General features: G+C 38.9%; 1 protein-coding gene across 1 annotated transcript in view; it reads left to right on the top strand.

Moving 5' to 3' along the window:
* The window catches only part of srbd1 (S1 RNA binding domain 1), a 51,565-nt gene that overhangs the window by 3,570 nt on the left and 20,100 nt on the right, over positions 1 to 27,895 (top strand). The window contains exons 5-13 of the mRNA XM_088351367.1: positions 249 to 366; positions 452 to 590; positions 823 to 919; positions 997 to 1,180; positions 10,724 to 10,827; positions 11,143 to 11,250; positions 11,317 to 11,474; positions 11,836 to 11,926; positions 12,019 to 12,126. Of these exons, the coding sequence (XP_088207493.1) occupies positions 249 to 366; positions 452 to 590; positions 823 to 919; positions 997 to 1,180; positions 10,724 to 10,827; positions 11,143 to 11,250; positions 11,317 to 11,474; positions 11,836 to 11,926; positions 12,019 to 12,126 (1,107 nt within the window). The remainder of the gene's footprint in view (positions 1 to 248; positions 367 to 451; positions 591 to 822; positions 920 to 996; positions 1,181 to 10,723; positions 10,828 to 11,142; positions 11,251 to 11,316; positions 11,475 to 11,835; positions 11,927 to 12,018; positions 12,127 to 27,895) is intronic.

Genomic DNA, 27,895 nt, shown 5'->3' with positions numbered 1-27,895 from the left:
AGCATCATTAGGAAAAGATTGATGCAGAAAATGGATGTACCAAGTTACCAATAAAAGCATATTATCTCGCTATTCCATTTTAACTGCAGGGTTACTACAGATGATTGGGTGGCTACTCTGTTTCTGCCCCAATAATACATTTTACACCTCATATGATTACGATAATGTAATTATACATTTCTTACAGAAACAATAACAACCGGCAGCTGAATGGCTACTTTGTGAACTCACTCTGTATTGTGTCGTAGTGCTTTAGCAAAGAAGACCCAGTCTGTAGTTAACACTTTAAAAAAAGATGGGGTTTTGTCTACGGAACTTGAGAAAAGTCTGAGGAGCTGCCGGTCTGCTGATGAACTGGATCATGTGGTCAGAATATTGGTTTCTAAGGATTAATACCAAATGCAAAACAAAGCGCACATTTATTAGGCCCTCCTTATTTTTCACTTTGCAGTACACTCCTTACAAGAAAGGGTGCAAGGTGACCAAAGTGCGCAAGGCCAAAGCCCTGGGCCTTGAGCCGGCTGCTACTGCCCTCATCGAAGCGCCGCACACGCTAGATTTAAGGGCATGGGTTCAATCTGGAACTGAAGGTGAGACGCCTTTATCATCCCATAGATTTATCACCCCGTTGGGGACCATGACAAGAAGTAACATTTGCCCAATTTTGCAAGGCCAACACTTTCACCATCTTGAAAGCAAACTCCTAATTATCACTTATTATTGAACCCAAAGTAGACATACCTGTTTTAACAATATATTAAAAACGGTCCTTATACTCAAACATAAAGCGTGAATCACTTTTTCTGTGTTTTTTTGCTGTAGGTCTCTCATCTGTGGAAGAAGTGTCGACAGGGGTACTCCATATTTTGGCCTACACTATCGCCAAAGACCCCGAAACTCTGACCTATGTGAAAACATTGTGAGAGCAAATCCAGACACATGAGACAATCAAGCTGAATTTAGTTTTTAATGTGACAATCGAAATTTCACCTCTAGGTGTGAAAATGATGACGTGAGCCTCCATTCGTCAGTGACCAAGACTGCCCTCAAGGAAAAAGAAGAAAATTCGAAGCCGACGGATCAAAAACCGTCAGCTCACAAAAACAAAAAACAGGATGTTGACAAATTCCAACTCTACTTTGACTTCACCACTATGGTCCGGCGCATACAGCCTCATCAGGTACTGAAATTCTACCTTCTTTTCTTCATTCCGTCTCTATCCTTGTTTCTACCCTTATTATTTCTTAGAAAACACAGTACACTCAGTGACAATGGTGCCTGACAAAGATGGCACTTTATCATCTTTGCCAATAAGAAACAAGTGGAAATATCACATTTTTCCCTTACTGACACCCCAATTCAAGTGTGTACTTCTTTTTAACTACTGTATTTTGTGCTAAAAAAAACTAAAAAACCCAAATTGGCCAGAAAGCCATACATTTTAATGTGCCCCTTGTACACATTACCGTATTAGTGTAATTATTGATCATTTGATAACTAGCAGGCCGCAATGGTAGTGGATGATTGTTCACAATATACATATTCACTAACATTGATACAACGGGTATCAGACTCGGATGTCAATTATAATGGGAGTCTGTTACAGAATTTGTAGATTATGTATGTATATCCTTGGGGGTAGGGCGCCTACCCCGAGACTGGGAGGTTGCCTCGGCCGAGTCATACCTAAGACTTACAAAATGAGTACTTATTGCCTCCCTGCATGGCGCTCGGAATTAGGGGGTGGAATTGGGGGGTTTGGTCACCTAATGACTCCCAACACATCAGTTGGGTTGAGCTAGGGGGCTGGGAATCCCCCCTTCTGTATCAACCTCCCAGAAAGAGTCAGAAATATGAATGTGTTCTTGACTCCATCCACATCCCACTAGGGGGATATGGCTCCGGTGTATATATATGTACATATATATGTATGTATTTATGTGTATATATATATATATATATATATATTATAAAGCTACCGGTATCATTTTGCCGGCTGTGGGTTTTGGACTGTGTACTTTATATTCAGTTACAATCGCGGGACTCAAAGTCGAGTTCGGATCAATTTTGTGATTATGTTACTTTTTTTAAAGTGGGCGCGTGCGGCTTATATACAGGCGCGGCTTTTGTAAGCACAAAAGCGGTTATCTTCTTAAAATGTGGGTGCAGCTTATAATCAGGTGCGCTCTATAGTCCGGAATTTATGGTATATGTATATGTATGTATATATATGTATATATATGTATGTATATGTATGTGTGTGTGTGTATATATATATATATATATATATATATATAAAATGAATGTTTTAGGTATGGTGTGTTAATTTAAAAATGATTTGTATTTGATTTAAAGTTAAAGTATTCCAAAATTACTAAAAAAAATGTTGACAAAGTAGCATGAGGGTTAAGTAACTGCAGGAAGGAGACACATTTTAGGTGGGATATTTATATGGGACACAGGCTCTGGCATTTTTATTATTTACTAGATTTTATCGAATCAGCAAATTTCACATAGTGAAACAAAATGCGCCGAAGTTTTTGTCTAGAGAGCGGCAGTTTTTTTCTCCTTAAAATATATGATATGGCTCTATGAAAAAATAAAACAAAAATTAATCAAAATATTTTGCTGCTTAAGTCAAAAAGGTTCCCGACCTCTGCCCTTGACCATTATGGACACTTATGACATGTAACGACATTAAGTGTTATCTTAATGTCACATTCTATTTAGTTTGCGGTACCAGATTTGTTAGAGTAGAGAAAATGTTGTTTTCACTTTTTCTCTACTCTAAATATGTGCAGGCATTTGTTCATGTATATCTTTCAGGATGACTGAATTACTTCCCTCAATACCATTCTCTTCATTCAGAACGATTGAATTACTTCCCACAATGCTTTTTTCATTATCTAGTTCAGAATCTCTAAAGACGTTACAAGTTAGCTGTATTACCGACCGGTTTAATGTCTGGCGATATCCTTGCGGCTCGGCTCAATGATAACATCAAAAATTTGGTACCGTGACTAAAAATAGTGCAATGATGAGATGAGACCTAATATGTATCCCCAGTACTTAGGGGAATAAAGTTTGGCACACTCCACACTGCGATTTGGGTTCAATTCCAGTTGTATACAATCGTATGCAATTGTAATCAGTTTTACATTCCGACTGATCAATCAATGAGCAAATGCAATGCAATGAAACATGAATCACAAAAGACTAATTTCTGGGGGGTGCGCTTTTAATCTGGTGCACCTTGCTGTGGGTGAAATACAATATTTGATGAGTAGAAGAATTTGCTCATTTTATTTTGTATTATTGGTATTACATACGCAAGTACGTACTCTGACATACAAAGGAGACACCTTATCTGAAAAGGCTCAACAACATCTGATGCGCAGGAAGTGTTTTGACTTTTTGGTCAAATATATTCGTAGCAACACATGCCATCTGCTTGTGCCCCGTGCGTGCCACTGACGAGTACACAGCCACGTCTCTAGCAGTTAGCCTCGTTATCCCCTTTGTACCCCCTCCTTTTACCCCGCCACCCCCTTAGTGACTGGTGAGTTACTCAGAGTTGGTTCCAGGCCTCATATGTCACCACAGCTCCCATCACCCGCAACCGCCTCTGTGCCGCACCAACACTCTTTGGCAAGCGGCTTCTGCCCTACAGTCTTTAAATAACACACACACACAAACACACACGACCAGCAAGTACCCCTTGTTCTCTCTTCTTAACATATGTGACATGTCCCCCGTCGACATGCCATTGGATTAGAGCATGTGACTGACAGGCGTTCTCCAGCCCTGACAGCTCTTGCTGTCCTGAGGGCCCACAGAAAATCAAGGAAGGGAGGGTAGAACAAATGAATGAAGAGCCCAAAGATGAAGTGTTTGTCACATATGCCTCCCTCCTCCTCTGCTACTTTTCTAGCCCGCCCACTTAATTCGGTGACTCGCTTTTTGTCACAGAGCGTTAATCCACAATGACCTTGGTAGTGGTCAGACTGGTGCCAAAATGAACCTTTTCTTGCCGTTAAGTCGGCAGGGTGCGCGGCAGTGCTGGGAAAGGGGGGTAAGCAGGTGGGAGACAGGAGGTGTGTGTGTATGTGTGTGTGTGTCTTTGAGGTAAGATCTTAAGCCCGAGCCCGGCCCAACCCAAAATATGGGCCAGGGCCGCGACCAAAATTTCAATCATTACGTTCCGTCCGGGCTTCTCTCTCGTTGAGGTTTTTTTTTTTTCAATGTATCCATTTGTCATTGTTTCTTTTTTTGGAGGATTCTGTTCCCCCTCTCATGCAGAGCAGCATAGGGCAGCGCGCCATAGAGAATTGGTCATGCTGCGAAATGGAGTCTGCCAAAAATCCCCCTCCCCCCGACTCTTCACAAATAAAATATAAAAATTCGGGTTTGTTTCTGGCTCGGCCCCTCAAATCAAGCTAATTTGTTGGGCTTTGGCCGCGTCGGGCTTTATTACTCAAGGGCCCGGTCTGGTCGGGCTGGATTTTTTTAGGCCCGATCTTACCTCTAGTGCATGGGTGTAAAACTTAATTGCACAGAGGGCCAAAACTTAAACCACACCTTTGGTTGCCGGACAAACGGGATCAACATTCATTGAATACATTGAAAACTTTACTTTTTTTAACATGGATATGAATTAAAAACAGACAGGAATATAATTCCAGAATAAACAAACTTAAACATTAAACAACTTAAAATACTTTTCTCCCAATATCAATATTTCCTCTCAAAACTATACAAATTCAAAATATGAAAAAAATTGAAACACAAATATAAATTGTGCTCTTCGCTTTAGGATTTTGCTTTGGTGAAGGGCATCTGCTGGGCCCTTTATTTCTTCAACTTTCTGTATCTTCTGCTTGTCCTGCTGTTTTGTCTTGTTGTGCCGTTTTGCATTATATTCCTTAGTTACGGCCACAATAGCGCCACTAAGAAGACACACGGGTGTTGGCATCGTCAGTAAACATATATTCAGCCTTCGAATGGGATTTGAAAGGCTCTGTTTTCCAGAATCAACTTTTCTCTTGGCCAATGTTAGAGTTTATCTTCCGCATAATCCACAGCAAGAGAAACGTCACCCTAGTTTTCTCCGTTTAGTCTTCCGTTACACAGTGTTATACAGAAGCACGTCCCCCGACGTCTCTGCTTCCTGACACCAAAGACTCACTGGTAATGAACCCCTCAGTCTTTCAACTGGCCGACGTGTTGTTTGTCAGTAAGTAGTTTTAAAAGTAGCTGCGCTCGTCAGGCTCCAGCTCACTCGAATGATGCAGGGACATTTCTGGAAGTCGTGTGGCGGCAGGGCAACTGAAGCGAAGCATTATCAGAACTGTAGTTTGAGAGTTATCAGCGTTTTATATAGCCAGGCCCTTATAGTCGAGGTTCGTCAAATGATTTCATGAGCCGGATATAATTGTATGCCAGGCCGGATGTGCCCTGCGGGCCGTGAGTTTGACACCTATGCTCTAGTGCAGGGGAGGCCAACCCGGTCCTCAAGAGCCGCATGTCTTGCATATTTTGGAGGTTTCTCTTCTCCAACTCAGCTGAAGCAAATTTTAAGATCGTTTGCAAGCTGTGTGGGAGCTTGATAATGACCCAGGTGATTGGACTCACCTGTATTTGAACAGAGAAACTCCAAAAACATGCAGGACATGCGGCTCTTGAGGACCGGATTGGCCACCCCTGCTCTAGTTTGTCTAAATGAGAGCACACCTGCCTGTTATCTTGTTAGTTACATCATATTTTGGTACGTATCCACAAAATCCACACATTTTAACACTGATGGAGTTGTAAAATATTGCAAAATACTGAAAGCGGCTTTTATTTACCACCTATGTTAACACCATTTTCTATGATTTATTATGCATTTATTAAAGAAGATCTTGTTAATTGTTTGCTGTTTCATGACTGAGCTCAATGCTCAATTTTGTTGTATTTAAAAATATTTCACATTACGCAGCAACTATCCTCACCTCCTCGCCATCAGAATTGGGTGCATTATTGGATAAAAAGTGCTTTTTTGTAGTTACTGATAATTTAATTTATAAAGTAATTGTGTTACCCACCATATTACTGACAGCAAAAAGTATCGCATTACTCTAAAAGTAGTTATCTGGTTACAAATTATCGTATTTACTCACATTAAGGTCAACTGCCTAAAACTGCTTCAAAATAACCACATAATCAAAAAAAAAGGGGAAGCGGTGAACGCTTCGTATCACTTGTTTTGGGGATTTTGAGAGCTCAGCCGGAGACACTCGATATACATTTTGTCATTTGTCTCCAAACCACTTGAATAATTTTCTCTCCATTTCTGGGTAAGGTCAAAGAGGCTTTCTCTTTTTTTTCAGACATGGTGGTTTCCCAAAAATATTTTACAAGTAAAAGACCAAAGTTTAGCACCTTTTAACTGTAAATTATGTGCTCACGTTTGCCCCATTGATTTTGAGGTTCCTGCATAAGCCACTCCCCCTACCCTCGTCCTGCTTACCATTCGCGACTGGTGACACACAACCAAATATAAATAGTATAATATATTATTATGAATATATTCCATAAATAAACTGACCCCCTGATTTTATTATTTATGGTTTTAAATGTGGCTTAAATGTGAGTGTATATGACAGGGAGAATATCAGGCGGGAAAAGCAGATGGGAAACTGTCTAAAACCTTATAAATCATGGTATGCTTTTAAAAAGTAGCAGAGTAACGCACCGGGTTCTAGTGACAGTTTAGTCACAAAATTGTAGTAATACCACTCTACAATACTTGTTACCTAGAATAACAATTGCGTTACGGGAAGCTATCCTTTGTAATGCGTTATTCCGAACAATGCTCATCACACGTGCATAGACACACTGCTCAAAAATTTTGTTTTGTGTCTAGTATTGTGTGCAAAAATGGTAAAATACAAAGAATAATGCAAGAATAAGTTTAATCATTTATATCCACTAGATTATTTCACAGACTCGATGTAATTATTTTAAAATCTTGTTTTTAACAAGCAAGTTTTATGTATATGACACAAAAAAAATATATATATTTTTTGATCACTCATCTGGGTTAACTGCTGCCAGTACCAACAAATCTCACTTCAAAACGTATTGAGCAATTTGATAATTGAATCAAGATCAATCTGTTGAAAGACCTCACGAAACCAACATGCATGTTCTGGGGCAAAATTCTATTGACGTACGTAGATACGCAGACCTGCAACTTAATCTTATCAGATTTGATTTTAATGCCTTCTTGTAAGGAGCATGCATTTAGCTCATAGCCATAAGCAGCCTGCGTATGCCAGGATGAATTTGCGGGCTGCAATGCCACTTGCTCTGTGATCAATCGGCTGTTAAACCCAAGAGTCAGGGGCTCGCCTGCAGAGCGCTTGGGATAAATGGAGCTGCTTCATCAATTAAACACTCTGCTTTGATGGACAGGTGAAAAAGTTTATTTTGCCCTATTTGTCACAGACCAGCATCACTTATGTTTGGTTCCTTTTTATATACCGGTATATAATCAACCACTATACCTTGACTGCTCTTCAAAATAGTTTGACTACTTTTGTAATTTAGCAGTTTGTGAAAATAAGTTTTATTTTCCTCTCTTTACGATTCTGATAAGGCTTAGGTAGTCTGCCTGATGATTGATTTTAGTGCATTTTTATTATGGCTGCTTTCTGGATCAACATTTTGCTAGAGTTCCTGTATAATAATAATGGCAGTGTGTTCGCATTAAGTCCAACTTTATTAACCTTAAATGTCTGATGATATGAATGCATGAACATTATTAAAAAAACAGCCTTGTGTCCCAGTTGTGTCATCCAGATCAGTTTGTGTGTATATGCATGGTGTGGATGGATGTGTTGATGACAGTATTCCTCAGAGAGAGACAAGGAGACGAGCAGAACAAGGACAGCAGTTGGCTGGCTGCCTGCCCTTCCTGCGGGGGGCTTTGTTTTGTTGCTGGACCGGCGATGACAGTGGTCTATCTGTCTGTTTTTATCAAGTGTTGGCCGCTACCTTGCTACCTGTCACCCTTGGCTCGACTTATGCAAAAGCACACACTTCTTGCTCTGTCTCCTTTCTCCTTCTCACGGATCACCCTCTTTCATTGGTTAGTGACTCGGCTCAGAGAGAAAGTGAGGAACATGCCATCTCAACTATGAAGTGTGCCCTCAATCTGCTTGAGTCTTCTGGCCCATGTCTTCTAGTTTCCTTTCATTGTTCTGGGAAATATACATGTAATTATTTTTCAATTTATATTTCATTTCCAATTAATTTACATATGATGGGCTCATGTCAAAGCATTTTTAATAGGCAAGTTGCGTCCCCTTTCTCTTATACATTAAGAGCACGTGCTAGCCAACTCCCAAAAAGTCCACCTACAAATATACTCCATTATCAGTTTTATGCAGTCTGCCTTGACAATTTGAGATTTAATTAGTTATTTCCGTCCCCAAAGTGACAAAAAAAAAAACAAATTTGAAAAGATACAATTATGATTCCTCCCCTGGATCAGGGTTCTGGAATGCATAGCTAGAAAGCCAGATATGGCTCTTTTAATGATTAAGTCTGTCTTTGAATTGAAACTATGGCCATTGTAATCTTCTCTATGACTTTTCAATTTTTTTTTTCCAAATCAAAGCAATAGAGTAGTAATGTGTGCGTTCGGTTTAAAATATATAGGACAAAGTTTTGACTACATTTTTCACCCAACGTGTTACATCAACTGACCCCATTTTGGCTGTAGATCTCTAAGAAATCCTTTATGTGGAAGCTTATTTAAAAAATCTATGCTCACTGCTGAGATATTCTATGATGAAAACCCACACAACAAACTGTAAACACCCAAAAATGTCAGCCAAGCACCCAGATCAATTTGACTCGGTGAGGGGTAAGAGAGGGCTGATGTCTGTATATTAGAGGTAAGAGCAGGCCTAAAATAATCCAGCCTGTCCCACGGCCCGCAGGTATTAAAGCCCGAACTAGCCCGAGCCTGACCAATTTAATTTGATCTGAGGGGCCGAGCCCAAAGCAACCTGAATTTTCATATATTATTTGTGAAGACTTGATAGGTGGAGGAGTGATTTCAGGCAAAACTTCACCCCCTACACAAAGTAAACCCAAAATTTCAGTTCATGCTTGTGGTTTAAGATATTACCTCTACTGCACACATCTTACCTCTACTACACTCCCCTAAATGCATCTGTATCCCTATTTACAGTATATTGTGACGTTTCCACTCTGTTCCCATTTTGTTTCGTAACCATTATTTCTGACAAAAATGACACTCAAAATGACCTTCAACGATTTCAATTAACTGCAGGGAAGAGGCACATTTTAAGTGGTATATTTGTTGATATGGGACACCGGCTCTTGCATCATTATTATTTCATAGATTTCATTAAATCCTTAAACGTCACTCAGTAAAATAAAATGTGCTGAATATAAGTTTTAATCTGGAGAGCAGGTTTGGTTGGTTTGTTCAATTTTGTTTCAAAATACATGGTGTGGCTCTCCCTCACCAAAAAATCGAAATGTTTTGCTTTCATGGTTATTTGAGTCAAAAAGGTTCCTGACCCTGGCCTAGATGAAGTCAGGCAAATGTTTTTGTTTGACAATATTTTGTGTAAATAAATGAGCCTGTTTTCCTGATTTCGTCATATAATCGTGCACGGTTGAAGAATTGGCTATGCCGGTTTTAACTGTTTGAACCTCTCAGGCTTCTCCAGATGTTGTCTGTCTGTTGGGAGGTGTACAATTTGATGAATATCGCTTGAGAAATGTCACCGCAGTCAGGGTGGTCGCCTGCAGCAGAAACATGCCATCCGGGAAGAAATCTAAATTTCATCCTAATTCTACCAAGCTCGCCCCTTACATGCCATCAGCTGTGTTTTTTGTGTTGCAATTGTCGCTTTTCCGCAAGGGGCATAGCTGAGCCCTAATGGTTGTGGCACGACAAGTGCGTGTGTAGGCGGCGGGGGCAGGCCTGGCGGTACTCGCCTCTGATGGTGGCACAGTGGTGGCATTTGTCAGCTCGCCTTTTCCACTTGGTCTCCAGATTGATGTCTCGCTTTTCGTGCTTTCTGCCGTGGCGGGCTAAGGGTTCCCTGCTGAAAAGGTCAGACACTTACTACTGTTTGCTTAACAGCATGTCACAGTTCGTCTGAAGGGGAAAACATTGGGGTGGTAAAACAGAGCACAGCAGGCCTGAGAAGTTAATCATTCTTTTCGTTTGTGTAATCTTTAAAGAAATAATTTTACCTTGGATATGTGTTCCAAATTGTTTTAATGTAATTACAGTGACTAAGGAGCACATGTGACCTTTTTATTGAAAGACTTTTTTTTAATTGGTATAATACAAACGGCGACAGGAAAAGGGTCTTAGTCAGGTTTTAGCTCGTTACAGAAGACATGGCACAACTGTGAGTCCACCCTAGTTGTCAATGTCGCAAATTGAAGTAAAAACCTCAAGAGTGTAATAAGTGATTAATAAAACATTGTCTGTTTATAAGTGAACTAAATCCTAAAAAACAAATTTAGAGAGTGTACAATTCTTTTAGTGTTTGCTAATATTTGAGTTATTAACCTTTCACAAAAAGTTTGATTCAGCCTCAGTACAAACATGAGAAATAAAACACAGCAAAGCATTGTTTGTCTGTAGCATGTTACTTTCCCTTACCAAGATCTTTGTTGTACTGCACAGACGTTGGCCATCAACCGAGGGGAGAGCCTTAAGATTTTGACAGTAAAGATGAACATCCCTGACAGGGTGAAGAAAAACTTCTTTTGGTGGTGCATCAACAACAGGTCACAGCACACGCATGCACACGTCCTTGTACTTTTTACATTGTGAGGCCATCCATTGACATAATGCTTTTTGTAGCTCCTTACCCTAACTCCAACCGACACAATTGATTCCCCCCAAAATTCAACAATTCAAACCTAAACTCTAAAGTCTTGAACTTTCAAAAAGAGTTCTAGTGTTGTGAGGAGGGAAGTTTAAAATGTTCTCACTCTCCTATAAGCCCCTCATTTTTTTTAAACTCATGACGGTCTCCAGAATTTAGTTTAATATATAAAAATACAGATCTACAGTGTGAATTTTATTTGTGTCAAATCAAGGTGGAAACCAAAGACATATGCTCGGGAAGAGTATCAAGTCCTTATCAAGGAATCAGTTGAGGACTCTTACAAAAGGCTCATTTTACCTTTTCTCAGCAGAATGTACAGGTTTGTGAAAATAATTGTATTTTGTTCTCTTTATTGATACTCATTCTCGAATTCTCTTATTGTTAGAACAAATCTTACCAAAGCAGCCGAGAAGGAATCGATCGCTATGTTTGTTCGAAACCTTCGCCAGCGCTTGTTGGTGTGTCCGGTCCGGGGCTGTGCCATGATGGGGGTGGACCCCGGCTTCAGGCATGGCTGCAAGCTGGCAATTCTTTCCTCAACCAGTAAGAGACCATAACCTGATGTGGACCGTTGAAGAAATTTGGTTTGACAATAAAAGTATCATATGTTTGATTGCTTGCTCAAGCGTGTAAAATTAAATATTATGCAAATTGAAAACAAACCTCAATTGGTGGAAGAATGTAACGTCATATTTAGAAAATAAAATAAAACAAACATTTAAAAAAAAAAGTTTGACACCCTCTCAAAAGTGTTACCTGCTCTTTGACAATGACTAAGACAACCGGTAAAACTGTGGGTCTCTTTAAAAACACATACGTGCCAAAAAACATATTTGCAATTTGATGAATGCACTGTGCCACAATCCGCCACCTAGAGTAAACCCATCGAGTTTTATGTTCCCAGGTCAAATCCTCCACACTGATGTTGTCTACCTCCATTGCTCCCGCAATGATAGGGAAGCCGAAAAACTGCGAAATCTTATGATCAAGTACAGGTACTGCCACAAATTGCTTTTAATACGGTATGATCTTCATACAGGTCTATGCACTTACCAAAATGTGTACATCACTAACTGTAACTTCTTAGATGCAGCAGAGTTGTTATTGGTAATGGAACGGCATGTCGTGAGACAGAGTCCTTCTTCGCAGACCTCATTGCCAAGTGTTACTTTCACCCCCTGGATGTGTCCTACTGGTAGGTTCTTGCATATAGTGTCAGAAACAAAGTTCAAGTACCCGTGACCATGAATCCTATCGCACGGTTTCAAGTTTCCCATCCGTTTGAATGCACGAGAAGGTGTGGCCATTACTGCAATGTGCATGCTGTGCTGATGATCACTCCTTTATCTGAGCAGTTTGGACGTCCCTTTGGTACACTACAGGGGGTAAATTTAATTCTAACCCAATTCCAATACATTCTACTCAGATAACTTCATACAGCCAGTGGAAATACGTTTTACCTTTCATCGGGGGTTCAATCTAATTGTTATTGAGCCATGCATAATAAGGACTCGGCCTCTAGTTCAACCCAGAACTTCTACAAAAAACTGCATCTAGAGGTAAATTCCTTAATTTAATAATATAAACAATAATACCCCGTTTATAGGATGTAACATTCTGATATAAATTTCTACCACCTTTCTATTTTGTAGTTTTTTCTTCTTTTTTAATTAATTACCTTTACTTCTGGACCCATTTTATACTGAATTCCAATTCTGTAGCTAACGCCAATGTGACTTAGGACATGTTGACAAACAGTTCTCTGCACTGCATTTAGGTTTATTTGAAGTATTGTTTAATATTGAGAACAATGGTGATGACAGTTAAAATGTACTCTTGACCAGGAGCACTACTGCATTAAAAAAAAAAAAACATGTCACAGCTGAAGTACGTTTTGGCCATTTACTTGCAATTTGTAAAAAAAAGTTCCATATGCAATCTTCTGAGATCATGTTTTTTTTGTTTGTTTAAAAATTAAGCTCTGTTATATGTGTCCGCATGTTAGTGGTTCCCAAACTTTTCTGTACCACAGACAGATTCAAAGTCTGACAATATTCTCGCGGCCCAGCACAATAACAACATTAGTAATAATATCGTGATTATAACCATTACAAAATAATAATAATAATGAAGGAAATAGGATCCCTTAAATATCAGGGTCGTTGGGGCCCCACTTCCTGTAATTGGTCTTGGGCAAGTACAGCCTGACAGCACCTATCCCTTTCCAGGTCATTTTTACAGATAGTAATGGTTTCTATGGTTACCATGAGAAGCAGAAGCCTCCTGATCTTACTCAGATACAACACCTTCATCATCTGGTCATTGTTGTTTTTGGTGTAAAGCGTCATAATAATACTAAGCCTAAATTTACTGGTCAATCACTGGACCGCTAGTGATCAAGATGAGATAGATTCGAATTTATCTTATCATAACACTATATTTACTTATAGTGCAACATTGCTTTGGCTGAACTCTTTCCCATAGTGAAGTGTGATGGAGAGATGAAACTTAATGCCTTTTCCAATATCATCTACATCCTCAGTGGTCTAGTGGGTAGAATTCGGTGCTCTTCCCACTGCGATCCAGGTTTGATTCCTGTTGCATCCAATACTGACAAAATGTGGTCAGCGGTATTTATCAATCATTGGACAAACACGGTAATATACTGCTGTAATAACTCATGTATAATGTGTGTTTAATGCGTACCCAAACTATGATTGGGTAGAAAAAATGCGCGTATACACAAATAAAATCGGTATAAGCAAAAAATAAGGCAGCTTTTTTCTTGTCTTTGCGGCCCTTTCTTACTACACGACCAACGGCCTGGTTGTTGCTGGCCACTTCCCCAAGTAAAATAGTTAAGGGAAGACGGTTCCTTATTTTGGTAGTTAAAGTTTAAAAATGTCCAATGGAACCAACCTAAGTATAATGCACAGTGTCAATCAAAAATTGATACAGATAATGTATCTCATGTTTTTATCTTTGATGAATTACTAAAATGAAATGAGACTATGTGTGGAAAAGAACAGATGATTAAGCAAAGTGCTGAGGAATGTCAAAAAACAAAAGATAGAAGCTAAATAGAAAAAGAGGCGGCGGTGCACACAGCCAAATAGGAATGCATCTGCTCCTCCCTTAGTGAATATTGTCTATTAAAGCCATCTGGACCTTGTTTCACTTTGGGGCAATTAAAGGGACGCTTTGTGGTGCAGGTTGTGTCTGTAACCGGGCCCGGTCCACTCTTGGGCGTACAACACCACAGGAGCTCGCTCCAAGCATAACAAGCAAGCAGCCACGCCGAGCTCGCTTCGGTTCTGTTTGTTGACTCGGGGTTAGTGTTGGGACCGCAGCCGAGAACCACGTAAGCGGGAATGTGTATCATCCCGAGTTCATCGGCAGCAACACCTTTGCTTAAATGGCCTACGTCTTCGCCATCTTTGAAAGATTACTTTTTAATTCTGTTTTCAAGAAAGCAGGGCAGTATTACATTTACAGGATTTGTTTTTTCTACATATATTTTTCAGTCACAACCTTTTCCGATATGTAATAACTTGTTTATTCTTTTAACGGTGCTATGTATGCTTTAAAAGCCTCTTAAGAGAAAATGATTTTGCCTTAATTTTATACAACCATTATTAGCCTTTAAAACCTATGCAAGTTTATTCGCCCATTAATAAAATGTTGCTTTTAATAATTCGTACCTTTTCTCACAATATAAAGAAAATCAAAATACTGTTGGGAAAAAAAATGATTAAAAAAACTTTGTGGGCTCTAAATGTTGATTTCAATTAGATTTGTTGTCTTGATCATAGGGATGGTCCTGCAGCACTTGACGATGTGGTTTCCATATTTACTACATTTGCATTTATTGTCAGCAGTTATGGTTTGTAAAACATCAGAAAAAATATAGAATAAGGCTGCAACAACAAATCAATAATATTGATTAAAATGTTGGCAACGAAATTCATCATCGATTTGCTTTGGCGCACGATTTAGGCAGCACTCGTTTATTCAATGCATGAGGGAATGCATTGAATTTCTTCTTGGTCTGGCAACCAACTTGTAGTAGCACTTTGGTATGGCAGAGGGCGCTTTGAGATCATATTTTGATGCACGACGACATCTTGATCCAAATCAAAATTTATTTGTATAGCACTTTTTAGACACCAAAATGTAACTCAAAGTGCTTTATAAAACATCCAATGTACAATAAAATAACATCCAACAAATTAATCACATTCTCCTCCGATGTTGCCTGTTTTTTTTAACATAATAAAAAAGTATCTTACATATTTGCAGGTGTATAGCATACATTTGTATGCATTTTCTTTTATTAATGTTAGTCTGACACTTTTTTATTGTTTTATATGGTAGAATATTCTCTAATTTGCATTTTTTTTTTCAAATTTCTTAGAAATGTCAATGTTTGAATAGATGAGGAAATAAAAAATGTGTTTTTCTCTTTTAAATATATGATTCGTCAATCAATCGAAAAAAAGCAACCATTTAATTGATTATTAAAACAATTGTTAGTCGCAACCCTACTTTAGTGCTGAAGTTCGATTCCATCCATCCATTATCTGCACCGCTTATCCTTAGTAGGGTCACGGGGGTGCTGGAGCCCATCCCAGCTATCTTTGGGCAGTGGGCAGGGGAAACCCTCAACTGGTTGTCAGCCAGTTGCAGTGAATTTATTCTTAATAATTACGTACAGATATTTAATAAAAATCATAGACTGGTTTGCAACTTTGCAATACTGACAATACTACAATAAGTCTGACATCATACTGGCACTTGGACCTGATGTACGCCATCACATAGAACCTGCTGCACCGGTCAAGATTTTGGGGCAGGAAGCCTATCAACTGGACATTCTGTTATTACCTTTATTTAATGTTGATTACTGCATATTTTCTGTTGATGCCCTTGCAACATCCATTGCACCCTGGTCATCCTGGAAGGGGGTTTCTTAATTTTCCTCATGCTGAGGTTTTTCAGTTTTTCCTTGCCCTTATGTAGGTTTTAGGTCGAAGTTTGTTATGATGGTCTGTGCAGCCCTTAGAGACATGTTGGGATTAAGGTCTATACAAATAAAACATGACTTGACATTTATAATTAAAACCAAATAACCTTTTTGCAGTATTGTAATACATTACTCTTTCAATCTGGACAGGTACAGTCTTTTAAATGTCTAGAACCAATCACTGTACATTTATCTTTTGAGACAGGCTGTAAAGTGCTTGAGGACCATGGCAGGTGGAGTAAAAATAAAAACAACAACCATTTTGACTTAAACTTGAACAAAACAATACTGGTCTCCTATAACCCAGTTTCATAGTTTTTGCAGCGAGAATCAAACCTGTGTCATGGCGGTAAGAGCGCCACGATCTAATCCCTAAGATCACCAGTGATAAAGACAACACACAAATAGGCATTAGATCTTCTGTAATTAGCACAATATTTTTACTCATGGTGCCAGAATGGAGAAAACCAAAAGTTGTCCTAAAAGATATTAGTAAACACAAAGTCAGATTATTCATCAGATAACACCAAAGAGTTGTTTCTCTCGTCGTGCTTTTTTGCGTATATTATATCTTTCAAGTTGACATTTGTTTCTGGCATCATGAGTACAAATAACATCTAATGCTGTTTCCTATGTCAACTCTTCCACTGGTGGACTAGTGTTTAGGTTCCGGCGTTCTCACTGATGTGACCCGGCTTCAATTTCCATTTCATGCAATGTTTTATGATTTGGGTCAGTGACATATTTCGATCACAGCACTAATATATACGTTTTTTTCTTAAATATGGTAGCTCTTACTGTAGTTATAATTAAATGCGCCTTACAGTCCAATCCGCCTTGTATATGAAGAAAATATGACAAAAGGCTATTTTTACTGGGTGTGCCTTATCCAGTGTGCCTTATAGTGCCCCCAATAGGTCCTAGTGTTCTCTATTCAAGAGCCCCTAAGTTTATCCAGCAGCCCATCCTGCCCTTGGAGCCCAACTTAAAGTTCCTCAATCATATACAATGATTTGGGCCCACAGCTCCTTGTGCTATTTACCGCGGTTTCCCCCCCTGCTGGCTGACCCGCAAGTAACCCTTACCGCCCTTGTTACACTGGCGACAAACATTACACATTAATTATATTTGTCTGTATGTAAGATGAGCAGCATGACATCTTGGCTATGCTATAGATGCATGTATGTGTTCCAGACAGGTCTTGTCACGCTTAGTTTATGGAAAGGCAGCATCCTTATTTGCTCCGTCTGTTTCCCGTCCCCCTTTGAGGCTTCATACCCCATACTCTTGTCCAGCCTTTATCTTTCCTACCCGCCTGTCGTTCTCTCTGTCCTTCTGCTTCGCTGCTCGGCTGGAATGATGACCGTCCACAGTACTATCTTTAACCTCATTTTTTAGTATTTTTTTTTTATTGATGGACAAATTATTTAACATAACAGGTCGTCATACGTGGTTTTGTTTTTCTCCCCATTGCAAAGAATAGATAATAACAACTTGTGATATTCAATTTTTGCAATTTTACAATATACTCAATATTCACAAAGCAGCAACCTTCCCAAACATACAAGCCTCTGAAATATCAAACTTAAAAAACAAAAGAACCAAACAACAAAAACAAAAAAATTTAATTAATTTGTTTCCACGCTACTCGTACTTCCAAGATAAATTTGGTGGGACATAATACTGCAATTTTCAGAGCAGTATTGCAATTTTGATGCGATTTTCGATTTTTTCTTTTTTTCTGCATTTTCTGTACTTGTTTTTTTTTGTGTGAGAACTGAACCAGTTGATGCATGACTTACCAGTACATACACTTCCATGAATGGGGTAATTAGTGGGGAAAACATAAAAATGTTAAAGGCATCTTGTCAGACACATGGTTTATGAAGAATACCATCATTTTTGTCTTACTTATGCATCCAAGGGTTACTACTAGTCACATGCTTTACCCCTTCTGCAAGCCATCAGACTCTTGAGAAGCAAAGAGATGTCTGTATGATGTCACCAGTCACTCACTGGTCCTTTTGGAGTCTCCAAATAGCCACTTTTGGAAACACCTGGACATACCCTTAGAAAAATGTAGTATTTTAAATACTAATGTTTAGTTTTTCAGATTGTGATAAAATTTTACCTGGGGCCTAGCAAAGGCTCCATGCATTCGTTCCAGCTGTTTTCCAGCTAAGATGCCCATGCTACACTCAATCTTGTATAGGATTGCAAAAAGAATAATAATAAATTCAGGCAAGATAAAAGTGTATTATTTCTATTTCTTAGATTGCTGATGTTAGCAGCACTTGCAGTTGTTATTTCAGTTTGGGGTAAAACTTCAGAGTGTTACCTTTGAAAACGGACCAAAACCATCCATATTCTCCTAACGACTAGGCAACAGCATTCAATTTACCTCGGGTACGTCTTGGGTTCAGATTTTAGGTGAATTTTAAATGATTTTTAAGAGGTGAAATTTAAGCATACAGTGCCCTCTTCTGGGGAGCTTTGTTAAGGTTTGCAGTCCATATATCCTTGGGGAAAACCCGCAGTGTCTGGCGATTAGACAATTGCACGACGTCACATCGCAATGTCAATAAGATTTCTGGTAATCGTGCAGCTCTAGTACATAACACTCACATAACATCTTAACATGTTAATGACCATACATTTGCAATACAGTAATTCCTTGCTGCATCTTGGTTTACTTCTCACAGTTTTGCTGCCTCGCGGATTTTTATTGTGCATTATGTTCTGCATTCTCATTGTCTAAACATTCGCCCTGCCCCTTTTCTGTTTGTGTCTGCCCATGCATCAGTAACATTGTGTCTGAGTTGCACACATGTGCAAAAAAAAAAATCGAATTCAAATTTCTCTAAAAGCCATCATGTGAACAAAACGCTCTGGACCAACAAAAGCACCATTGGCTGGGGTGAAAAGGCAGAGGTAAATATTTTTCTATTGCTAACTAAGTTGGACTTCTCAACCTGCTAAACATGCTCTGGAGCCACATGCGACTCTTTGACACTCCCTAGTTGCGTCCCTGGCGCTTTTTCAAAAATGTTTTGACAACGGAAAATATATGGTTTCTGTAAAAAGGCAAACGGGACACATAATTTTCCAATGAATATAGATAATGTGCTTCCGTCCTTTTAAGTCAAGTCACATTTATTTACATAACCCTTAATCACAAAAATGTCTCTAAGGACTGCACAGGATTACAATTACAAAATTGCACAATTACCTGATCCTAAACCCGCATGCGGGCAAGGAACAATTCAAAAACCTCAGTGTGAGGAAAAAAGAAACCTTGAGAAAGGACCTCACACGTGGTAATCCCCCTTCCAGGATTGACCAGGGTGAATTACAATTAGCATTACTGTACACAGAATAGTAAACATTAGGTAAGATGTTGAAGATGTCCGGAAAAAGCATGACACCATCGACGCCCCCAGCCTGTTAACTAGTCCAGAAAGTCTATGACGGCCACAACGCAGCTTCCCATCTCTGCCAGCTTGTCAAGCTGGCAGAGATGGGAAGCTTCCGACTGTAAAACAATTGTGCGCGGCACTTACCTTGCGCCAATCGTCCGAGATACTTACCCGAAACTTTTCAACTGTTCGAGATAAAAAGTCTCAGTCCAGAATTCTGCTATAGTAGGAATCTGAAACAATCTCGTAGTCGCGACAACGTGAGCAACACAAAAACTCCCGCCACTCGTTAAAGCTCGTTTAAGGCTTTTAATCTTTTGCGGTCCAATACTGTATGGCTTTTTCAAAGTTTAGGGTTGCCGACCGCAAAGTAAATGCAATTTTTCATAACGTCCACATGATGACGACAAAGTATCATGTGGAGTAAAGTCCTCGATCAATACAGTTGTGCGACAAAGCAGGAAGATTATTTTTAAATATATAATTTGACAGTACAGAAGTTAGTGAAGAAGTTAGAAGAAGGTACACATTAAACATTGTTTACCTTAAATTAAATTACTTATTACAATGCTGTAGGCCCACTTTTATTTTATTTATTTTGAAACAAAAAATAATTTGTCCTAAAACAACTCCAAAGCCACCCTGAAAAGATGTAAAATTAAAACATGGACTATTTCTCTGGGTGTACTGGAATGACTGTTTAAAATTTTCATTCAGCTGGAAACCAGTCCAATTTGTACTTTATTTCTCTCCTCATAGTATAATAAATAAAGCAGACAGACGCCTAATAAATATATGACTGGCCACAATCGGGGAAAAAATATTGTTGACCAAATTAAATTCTTAATAAGATCACATTATTTGCAATTTGTTAGCCTCCTTGAGGCGAGCCTTCTTAGTCATATGTAACTTCAGCTGTCAATGGCTTTGAAAGAATAAACTACATTTCCTTTACATCTGTACATTACATGATTAGACATGAACAACATCTGAAGAATGAGCACTCCCTGCAGGACATTATACATCGCAGGCCATCATCAATCTGACAAGGTCTGACTGGTGGGATTACCACCTACCCACGCCCCACACTCCTCAAATCCACATTAGGATTCTTGCTGAACAGCAGGGGGTTCTTAAGCCCTCTGACAGCCTCCTGCTGGAAGAGCAAAAATTTTCTTAAAGAAAATAGTGTAAGAGAAGCCACTACATGATTGTTGATAGCGTTTATCTTTAAAATGATCTTGTCTGTCATCGAAGCAGATGTGCCCTTGTATGAGTCTCTGTGGGTGGTGTGCAGGGTATGGAGGTCTCCTCGTTGTTTAGTTGGATCACAGGATTGGTAACAGACACATGCTGGTTAAACTAATTTTAGTTCCCTTCCTTTTGAATTTTGAAATGTATTTATAGGCAAAATGATGAGTCAAGTATACAATTCAGAAGTATGGACAAATTAATACAGAAAAGTCAAACAAAAGAAGATGAACACTGCTTCATCTTATAATTTCTTGTATATCAAAGATTTGCCAAGAATTTTTATGCTCAGTTCGATAGCTCATACATTATTATTATTATTATTATTATTATTATTATAGCCTTTTTACTGAAAGCCATAGTTTTCCAATATTGTATTTTTCCAGTTAAAATTGTAAAGTGATTGCTTTATATCATATTTATTTAATCCAGTATCTAATTCGGTGGTTACCTATTTGGCCAGCAGGTAGTTCTCACAGTTTCCCACCCAATTTAATTGATTATAATTTTTATAATAATTGTAATTGTTGATAATAGGATTTCATTTTACACGCAATGAACTAATTCCTGGCATGAACATGACACACAGATGCAGATCATTGATCTTTTGATCACATATGACCACTTTGGGGTTTTAAATTATTATATTACACAGCTAGAGATTACTACTAGCTAGATTGCCTGTGAATGGATAGTTCTGTGAGTGGAGTTGGCGGGTGACATTGTTTTTACATTACCATTCAGGTATTATTTCATTGCGTATCTACCACCATAAGAACACAATCTAAAATGTGTTACATTAAAGGAGCCTTACGGAATTGGGAACTTTGTTACTCTCTGCTGCCATCTCCTGGCTTAAAGTTATCAATGCAACCTCAGTCAGATCCTTCCCGATGTGCGTGCAGGTAAATCCATTTCTTTGACGTGGTCTGTTAAAATCTTTTTTTTTTTCCTTTTTCATTTTCAGGTTTGGGTTATTTGGACTTTACTTGAGGCATGCCTTTTCTTACTTTTAATATTTCCTGCTTCACTGACAAATAGAAATAAAAGCAACCTGGATGTCACGCTTCAGCACTCCTCAAACCTAATGTGTTCCGCCCTAAACAACTCTGCTAAAAGTACCACAAAAGGAGAAATGCACAGTAGAAAATGAAGGGCTCTTTAATCTCAGTTAGGCATTGTTGACATTTAATAAATCGAGAAAATATTTAACTTAACTTTTTAAGGAAACCTCAAACAACACATTCCACCTTTAAAATAATCTGTACATAAGTTAACATCTATTTCCACTGATAACCTTATTGTGAGACACTCCTTCAAATGTAACTTCACCTACTCATTACTGCAATGAATGAAGGTCTTTTTCATTATACTGTGACCGTTGTGTACACCACAAACGACCTGTGGACATCGTCTGGCTCTAACTAGCTGATGTGAACGGTACCGAAGGGCCAAGTATGTGTGGATTGAGGCTTGGTGTTCTTGGTTGGGGTGGGGGTAAGGTTAGAAATCACTTTGAATGGTGGTAAGCATACCGACAGTTTGCACGCAAACATGGTGGCTTCCGGCCATGGCTTCATTTCTTAACTGCTTGCATCGTCACTGCTGAAGGGAAAGCTATGACTTAAAATGAAGCGCATCCTTTCAAAATATATATGGTAATGTACACTAATGAGGTAAATAATTAGATATGCTAGTTTTCAAAGTTTGCTAATTCATCTCAGCCATCCTTTAATTGATGGTATTACTTTATGTATAGCTTGCTTTGGACACACCAACGGTCATCATGCCTTTGCCCCAAGTTGAAAAAGTGGCAGACTGTCTCTCTTTCTAGCTGTAGTCATCATTCTCTCCTTGATTGGCTCACTTGCCACAGAGTGACAGATACACAGATGTCTTGGCGAAATGCCCTTGACCGCATGCCCCCTGCAGCGCACTCCCGGTGGGATGAGATCATTTTTACTGGCCGGCAGGACAACAACGGCCGACTGTGTTTATGACTGCGTGTATCTTCTGTCACAAGCTCACGGCCAGGCCGAGTGATGAATACAAGACTGGCAGCACTGCAGAAAAGACAGCAATCCACCAGAGAGATTGAAGAAGCAGAAATTGATCTTGTAAAGGGGAAGTGGTGAAGCTTTAAGGTCATATTTTTAAATTTTAAGGATGCAGTAAGTTCAAAATCCATTGATGTCTTCCCTCCTTATTTTGGGAGGCCACTAATTGGTAAGTTAGGTTTGAAGCTGAACCGTTTTAGTTTCAGGGTGTAAGGCTGGGCAAATACATGGACTACTTGTTATTCTAATAATAATTGTTATAATGATAATACTTATAATAACACTTATAATACTTTTATGAATTAAATACTTATTAATATATACTTTTATAATACTATTATTATAATATAATAATAATTATAATAGTGTTTTCTATACAAATAGGGGAAGAAAAACAACTCATTACTGACCCTTTTTTCATTTAGACGATAAAGACAATAGGCTTTTGATTCATGTTTTTGTATTGCTTAAATGGAAAAAAAACGGTTGGGACCCTAGTCTAAACCAGTATTATGATTGAATACAGTAGCGACGTTGCAATAGGTACCGATACGTTTAGTGAGGAACAGCACCTGTAAACCTGGTTAAAACTTGTTCCTAATCAAATTGTCATGCCTGTACTTTTTAAGAGGTCAATTCAATTGGACTTCACCAGATATAAAATGAGCAATGCATAGACTAGCATTCCAACCAAGCACGGAATGGCAGGAAAATGCCGTTTTTTGTAAGCTCCTACGAGAAGAAGCCAGATTGCTCACTTCTGCCTAAGTACTGTGTGTACATCTTGGAGAGCTACATCTTGTTAAATTGGTCTCTAAGAGGTTCAGATGTTTGGGAAAAGTCAAAAAGCGCCCACTTACCACATTTCCTCAAATCACTCTGACTTTTGAGCACATCTCTTATTCCTTTCTTTCTTAGTCACAGAAAATATATTTTATCAAAGAGATTTTGACATGTTGTCAATACTTTTCTTCATCGATATTTTTCAGTAATGCTTCACTGGTGGTCAACTTCTGACTCGTCTATTTCCTTCAGGCCTTTACTTTTATATAATGAGTCTTGGTCACATGCCATAGGTATATACAGTACTTTTGTATGTGGTGATGTGTGTGACGGACATTAGCTGCAAAGGATTGACATGAGTGTGTTGAGGTTTTGCTCTTTTCAGTTATGCTTCACAAAGGCATTCAGGGTTCGTGTGAGAGTGCGAGCGAGCGTGTGTGCATGTGCAAGCACGCGCGTGTCCCTCCTTGCCTGCCTTGCAGCGTCTTGCTGGAGACTGACGGCCCTTGACACCTGCCATTTGGACACTTTCCTCTGTGAAAAATGTCATCGTCTTCAAAGCTGACATGCACGTGTTTATGTGTGTGCGCGCGAGGGGGAAAGGCGACGTCCCTCAAATGCGTGTCCCTGAGGTGCAGCTTTGCAGCTGAATGAACAATGGAAGCAAGCTGTTTGAGTGACTTGCATGTGTGTGCCTTCATGCATGTTTGCTTGTGTGTTTTTTACATAAAGACATGCTGGAGTGTTAATTTGTGAGCTGGCATATCCTCCTAGGCTTAAGCCTGCTAATGTTGGTATGAGTCACGCCAGCTTGTGAGTCAGCTCAAAATCTATACAGGTGTCCCGCCAATGCCACTTTTGAGCATGTAGTTATCTTTATTTCAGTTTATGTACGCATATTGAATAGTAGCTGTACTAACCGTATCGTGTCGTTTCGTATTTATTTCTGGAAAAAGTGCATTATTATTATTTTATTTTTTTTACCTTAAAGTTTGGGTGCGCGAAATGTTTTTTGGGGGCGTGTATTACCGTTTTTGGTGCAGTAATTGATCTTTCGAAAAACATCACTGACCGCAATTGCAAAACATTGGATACAATAGGAATTATCCCCGAGTTGCGGCAGTGAAAGCGCTGAATCAAATAGCTGACATACAAAATGGCATTAGGTCTTACCTCATTAACACACTAATTTTAGTTTTGGTACCAGCGACAAATGTTAGAGAATGGAGACAACAGAAAATCATCCTGAAAGGTATAAATTAATGCCAAAAAGTTTGAGGTGAAGTGTTTTTTAAACAAGCTGTCAAAAAATGTTTAATCACAAATTAAGGGTGCGCGTTAAACACAAATAAATATGGTTATTTATTATTCAAAGTAATTTTTTCTCCACCTTTTTCTTTATTTGGGCGGGAGATAGATGTTCATTCATTGTCAGATTTGTTTGGTTATTACTCTTTAGTATATTACTCTTCCATAAACTCATTTAAAAGCCCTATTAATTCTTTACTTTTTGGTTCAGTTATTAAAAAAATATATATTTTTATATTTAGTGTAAATGAATGCAATCTGTTCATAAGAATAGACATCCATACATATACCGTAAGTACTTATCATCTGGTTCTGATTCAATCATTAAAGTGATAAACAAATAATGTACTAACATTTTCTTACTTGTCTATTAAATCTTGAGCAAATGGTCACAGTTTGTATTGTTTTTTTTCTTGTGGAGGCAGCACTTCATTGCCATTTAACCAAACAGTGCGCATGCTGGTAAAGTCTCGCCAAAAGCCTTTGCTCCTAAACGCAATAGGCTCTAATATAATTTACATGGGGGTTACCCCCTGTCAAATTTCCGTCTTCTGTATCAGATGAGTTGGTGATATTAATGCCCCTTGTGTTTTCTGACTGATCTCATGGGCTGTTTATGGTTTACTGGCTGGCCATGTGTGAATGTGTGTCTGCGTGCGCTCTGAGGCTGTAATGAGGTATCAAAGTGTGTATCTGTCTCGTTGGTTATTTGGACAGCAAGCAGCGGTCAGTCATTTTGTGTTAGGCCTAAAGGGGGGGTGTGTGAGCGTGTCTCTTCCTCTAAAGCCAGGAGCCACAAGGAGAAGGATAGCGGGAACCAACCCGGTGACTTTGCCCCAGGAACGGGGGCACTAGCTTGCCTGAGTTTCTTCCCTGTGTTTACAGTTGGGGGGGGTTCTGTGATAAATGATGACCCCCGATTCTCTTGCACCACCCCACAGGGCCTCCGAGTCATCTTTTTTTTTTCAAGCAGCGGCAACTAATGACTTTGCGTGACCCGCACAGGACTCTGTGTTGGCCAGTAGACAACCTTATGCTGCCCGCCAGGCCGACACGCTTGCCACTCCGCCAGCCAATGATGCCATAGAAGAGGGCTCAGAGCTGTATCTGTGACTGTGTTGTTAGTGGCCTCCCTGCTGGCCTTGATTCGCTTAGATCCTATCAGGACTCTACTGCGCTTATGCTTTGCGGCCTCTTTTCACCCTTATGTGTTTCGTTGATGCTCGATTGAGGCAGTGATACAGTTTAACAAGTACAGGGTCTCTGCGCATCCTTGAAAAGTCTTAAAAGGCATTGGATTCATCGTTTTAAAAATTAGGCCTTATTTTGAATTCATTGCCGACTATTTCTATTAGCAATTTTTGTCGACAACATCGACTAATCGTTGCAGCCCTAGTCACTATTTGGCTAGTGCAATTGTTATTACTGATCCATTTGTGGGTTTACAGGATGTACAAGGGGAAAGGGTTGGTATGGGTGCTTGAAATCCTTAAAAATGCTTTAATTTTAATGTTGTGTTTTCTAGGTTTAAAAGGTGCTTGAATTTTGGGTAAAAAAAATTTAAATACTTGAACCTGTTATCAAGTTTCTTGGCAGTCTGACTCAATAGACCATAGGATAGAATGAAAAAAATAAATAAAACAAGTTTGCTTAAAAATGATGTCAACACTGCTGTCTAGTGAATAACTCCAGCTTTTATTAGCTTGTATGGCATTGTTCTATTAAGCGTCATCGACCCTCGGGTCACGCCCAAGAGGGAAGTTGCATGCTAGACATAAACTGGGCAGCAAGAAAAGTGTATTTGTGCAAGAATTACGAATTAATTATGGACATTTATCATGGGCCATGCAAAAAATGAAGGTAGCGTATACCGTGAATTTGGCCATGAAAATGATCTACAAACCCTGGGACTAATAGTAAAGAAAGAAACATTTAAATACAAACATACAAATGTATTTTCCTTTTTTTCACTTTGATGAAAACAATTAAGTGTTTGTTTTGGGTTGGAAAGTTTTGTTGCTGTTTATTGTTGAAAACCAAGCTTGTTTGCATCCATCTTGGTGCACTTCTTGCATGTATTGTTGCTTTAATGATCAGCCCTGACATTGACCCTTTGAAGGTCATGTGCCACTGCTCGTTAGGAGTGTCACCATGGCGATATGTCAACTGTCAGCGCGATGGATGGCGATCTGACAAAAAGAACAGGGGCGGAGTGGGGGGCTGCTGCTGACCATGAATAGGAGCCAACGAGCTGCTTTTTAAATTGCAGGCCTCTGGGAGGGAATTGTGGACGTGTATGTGTGTTTGTGTGAGAGAGTGAAAGGCCGCAATCTAATTTGTGCAACACTGAGAGGAGGCACTGACCTCATCATCATATTAGATAGCCCCAGGACACACCCCCTTTCTTCTTCTCATGCCTTTTTCATCTAAAGACTGCACGACATGACAGCTGAAGTTGGACTTTGTGTGCTGTATTGTGTTTGTGCACTGATGGAGGACCATTGTAGGGATATATCCCATTCGATGAACAGTCATAAGGACACCTGAAACGAATACCGTATCATGAATTATCGTTATGAGGTTTTTGTTTTGTGACGTTTATGTCTTGAAATGTTACATTATTTTCCTCTATTCTGTGAATGTTAAAGGTTCATTAACCTATTTACACGCACATACTCCTTTAGCATTCATAAAATAGTATGTATGACTTGAAAGAAAAAGAGAAAAATAATACAATTGACTTATGTTTTCATACAATTACAATTAATCATGTCTAAACGAACGATGTTATATATATATATATATATATATATATATATATATATATATATATATATATATATTTATATATATATATATATATATATATAATTTCTTTTTAAAATTATTATTATTATTATTATTTCCTTTTTTTTTTTTTAATAACGCCAAACTATTTGATCTTGACAAAAAGTTGTTGTACTTGCAGTACAAGACAAAATCCTCTAGATGCCAGTAGTATTCCATCGACAGAAACTCCGAAGGGGCAGAGCTTTTATTTTTCTAAAAATATAGGGAGGGAGAGAAGGTGCATGATTCAAATCTTGCAGCCAGTGACTCAGCAGCCAGTGTTAACAAATGTGTAAT

Source organism: Urocampus carinirostris, chromosome 13 (assembly GCF_059441175.1).
Source record: "Urocampus carinirostris isolate Australia breed hairy pipefish chromosome 13, RoL_Ucar_1.0, whole genome shotgun sequence".
Lineage (NCBI taxonomy): Eukaryota > Metazoa > Chordata > Actinopteri > Syngnathiformes > Syngnathidae > Urocampus > Urocampus carinirostris.
Note: the sequence above shows the minus strand (reverse complement) of the source record. Positions and strands in the feature narration are given on the sequence as shown.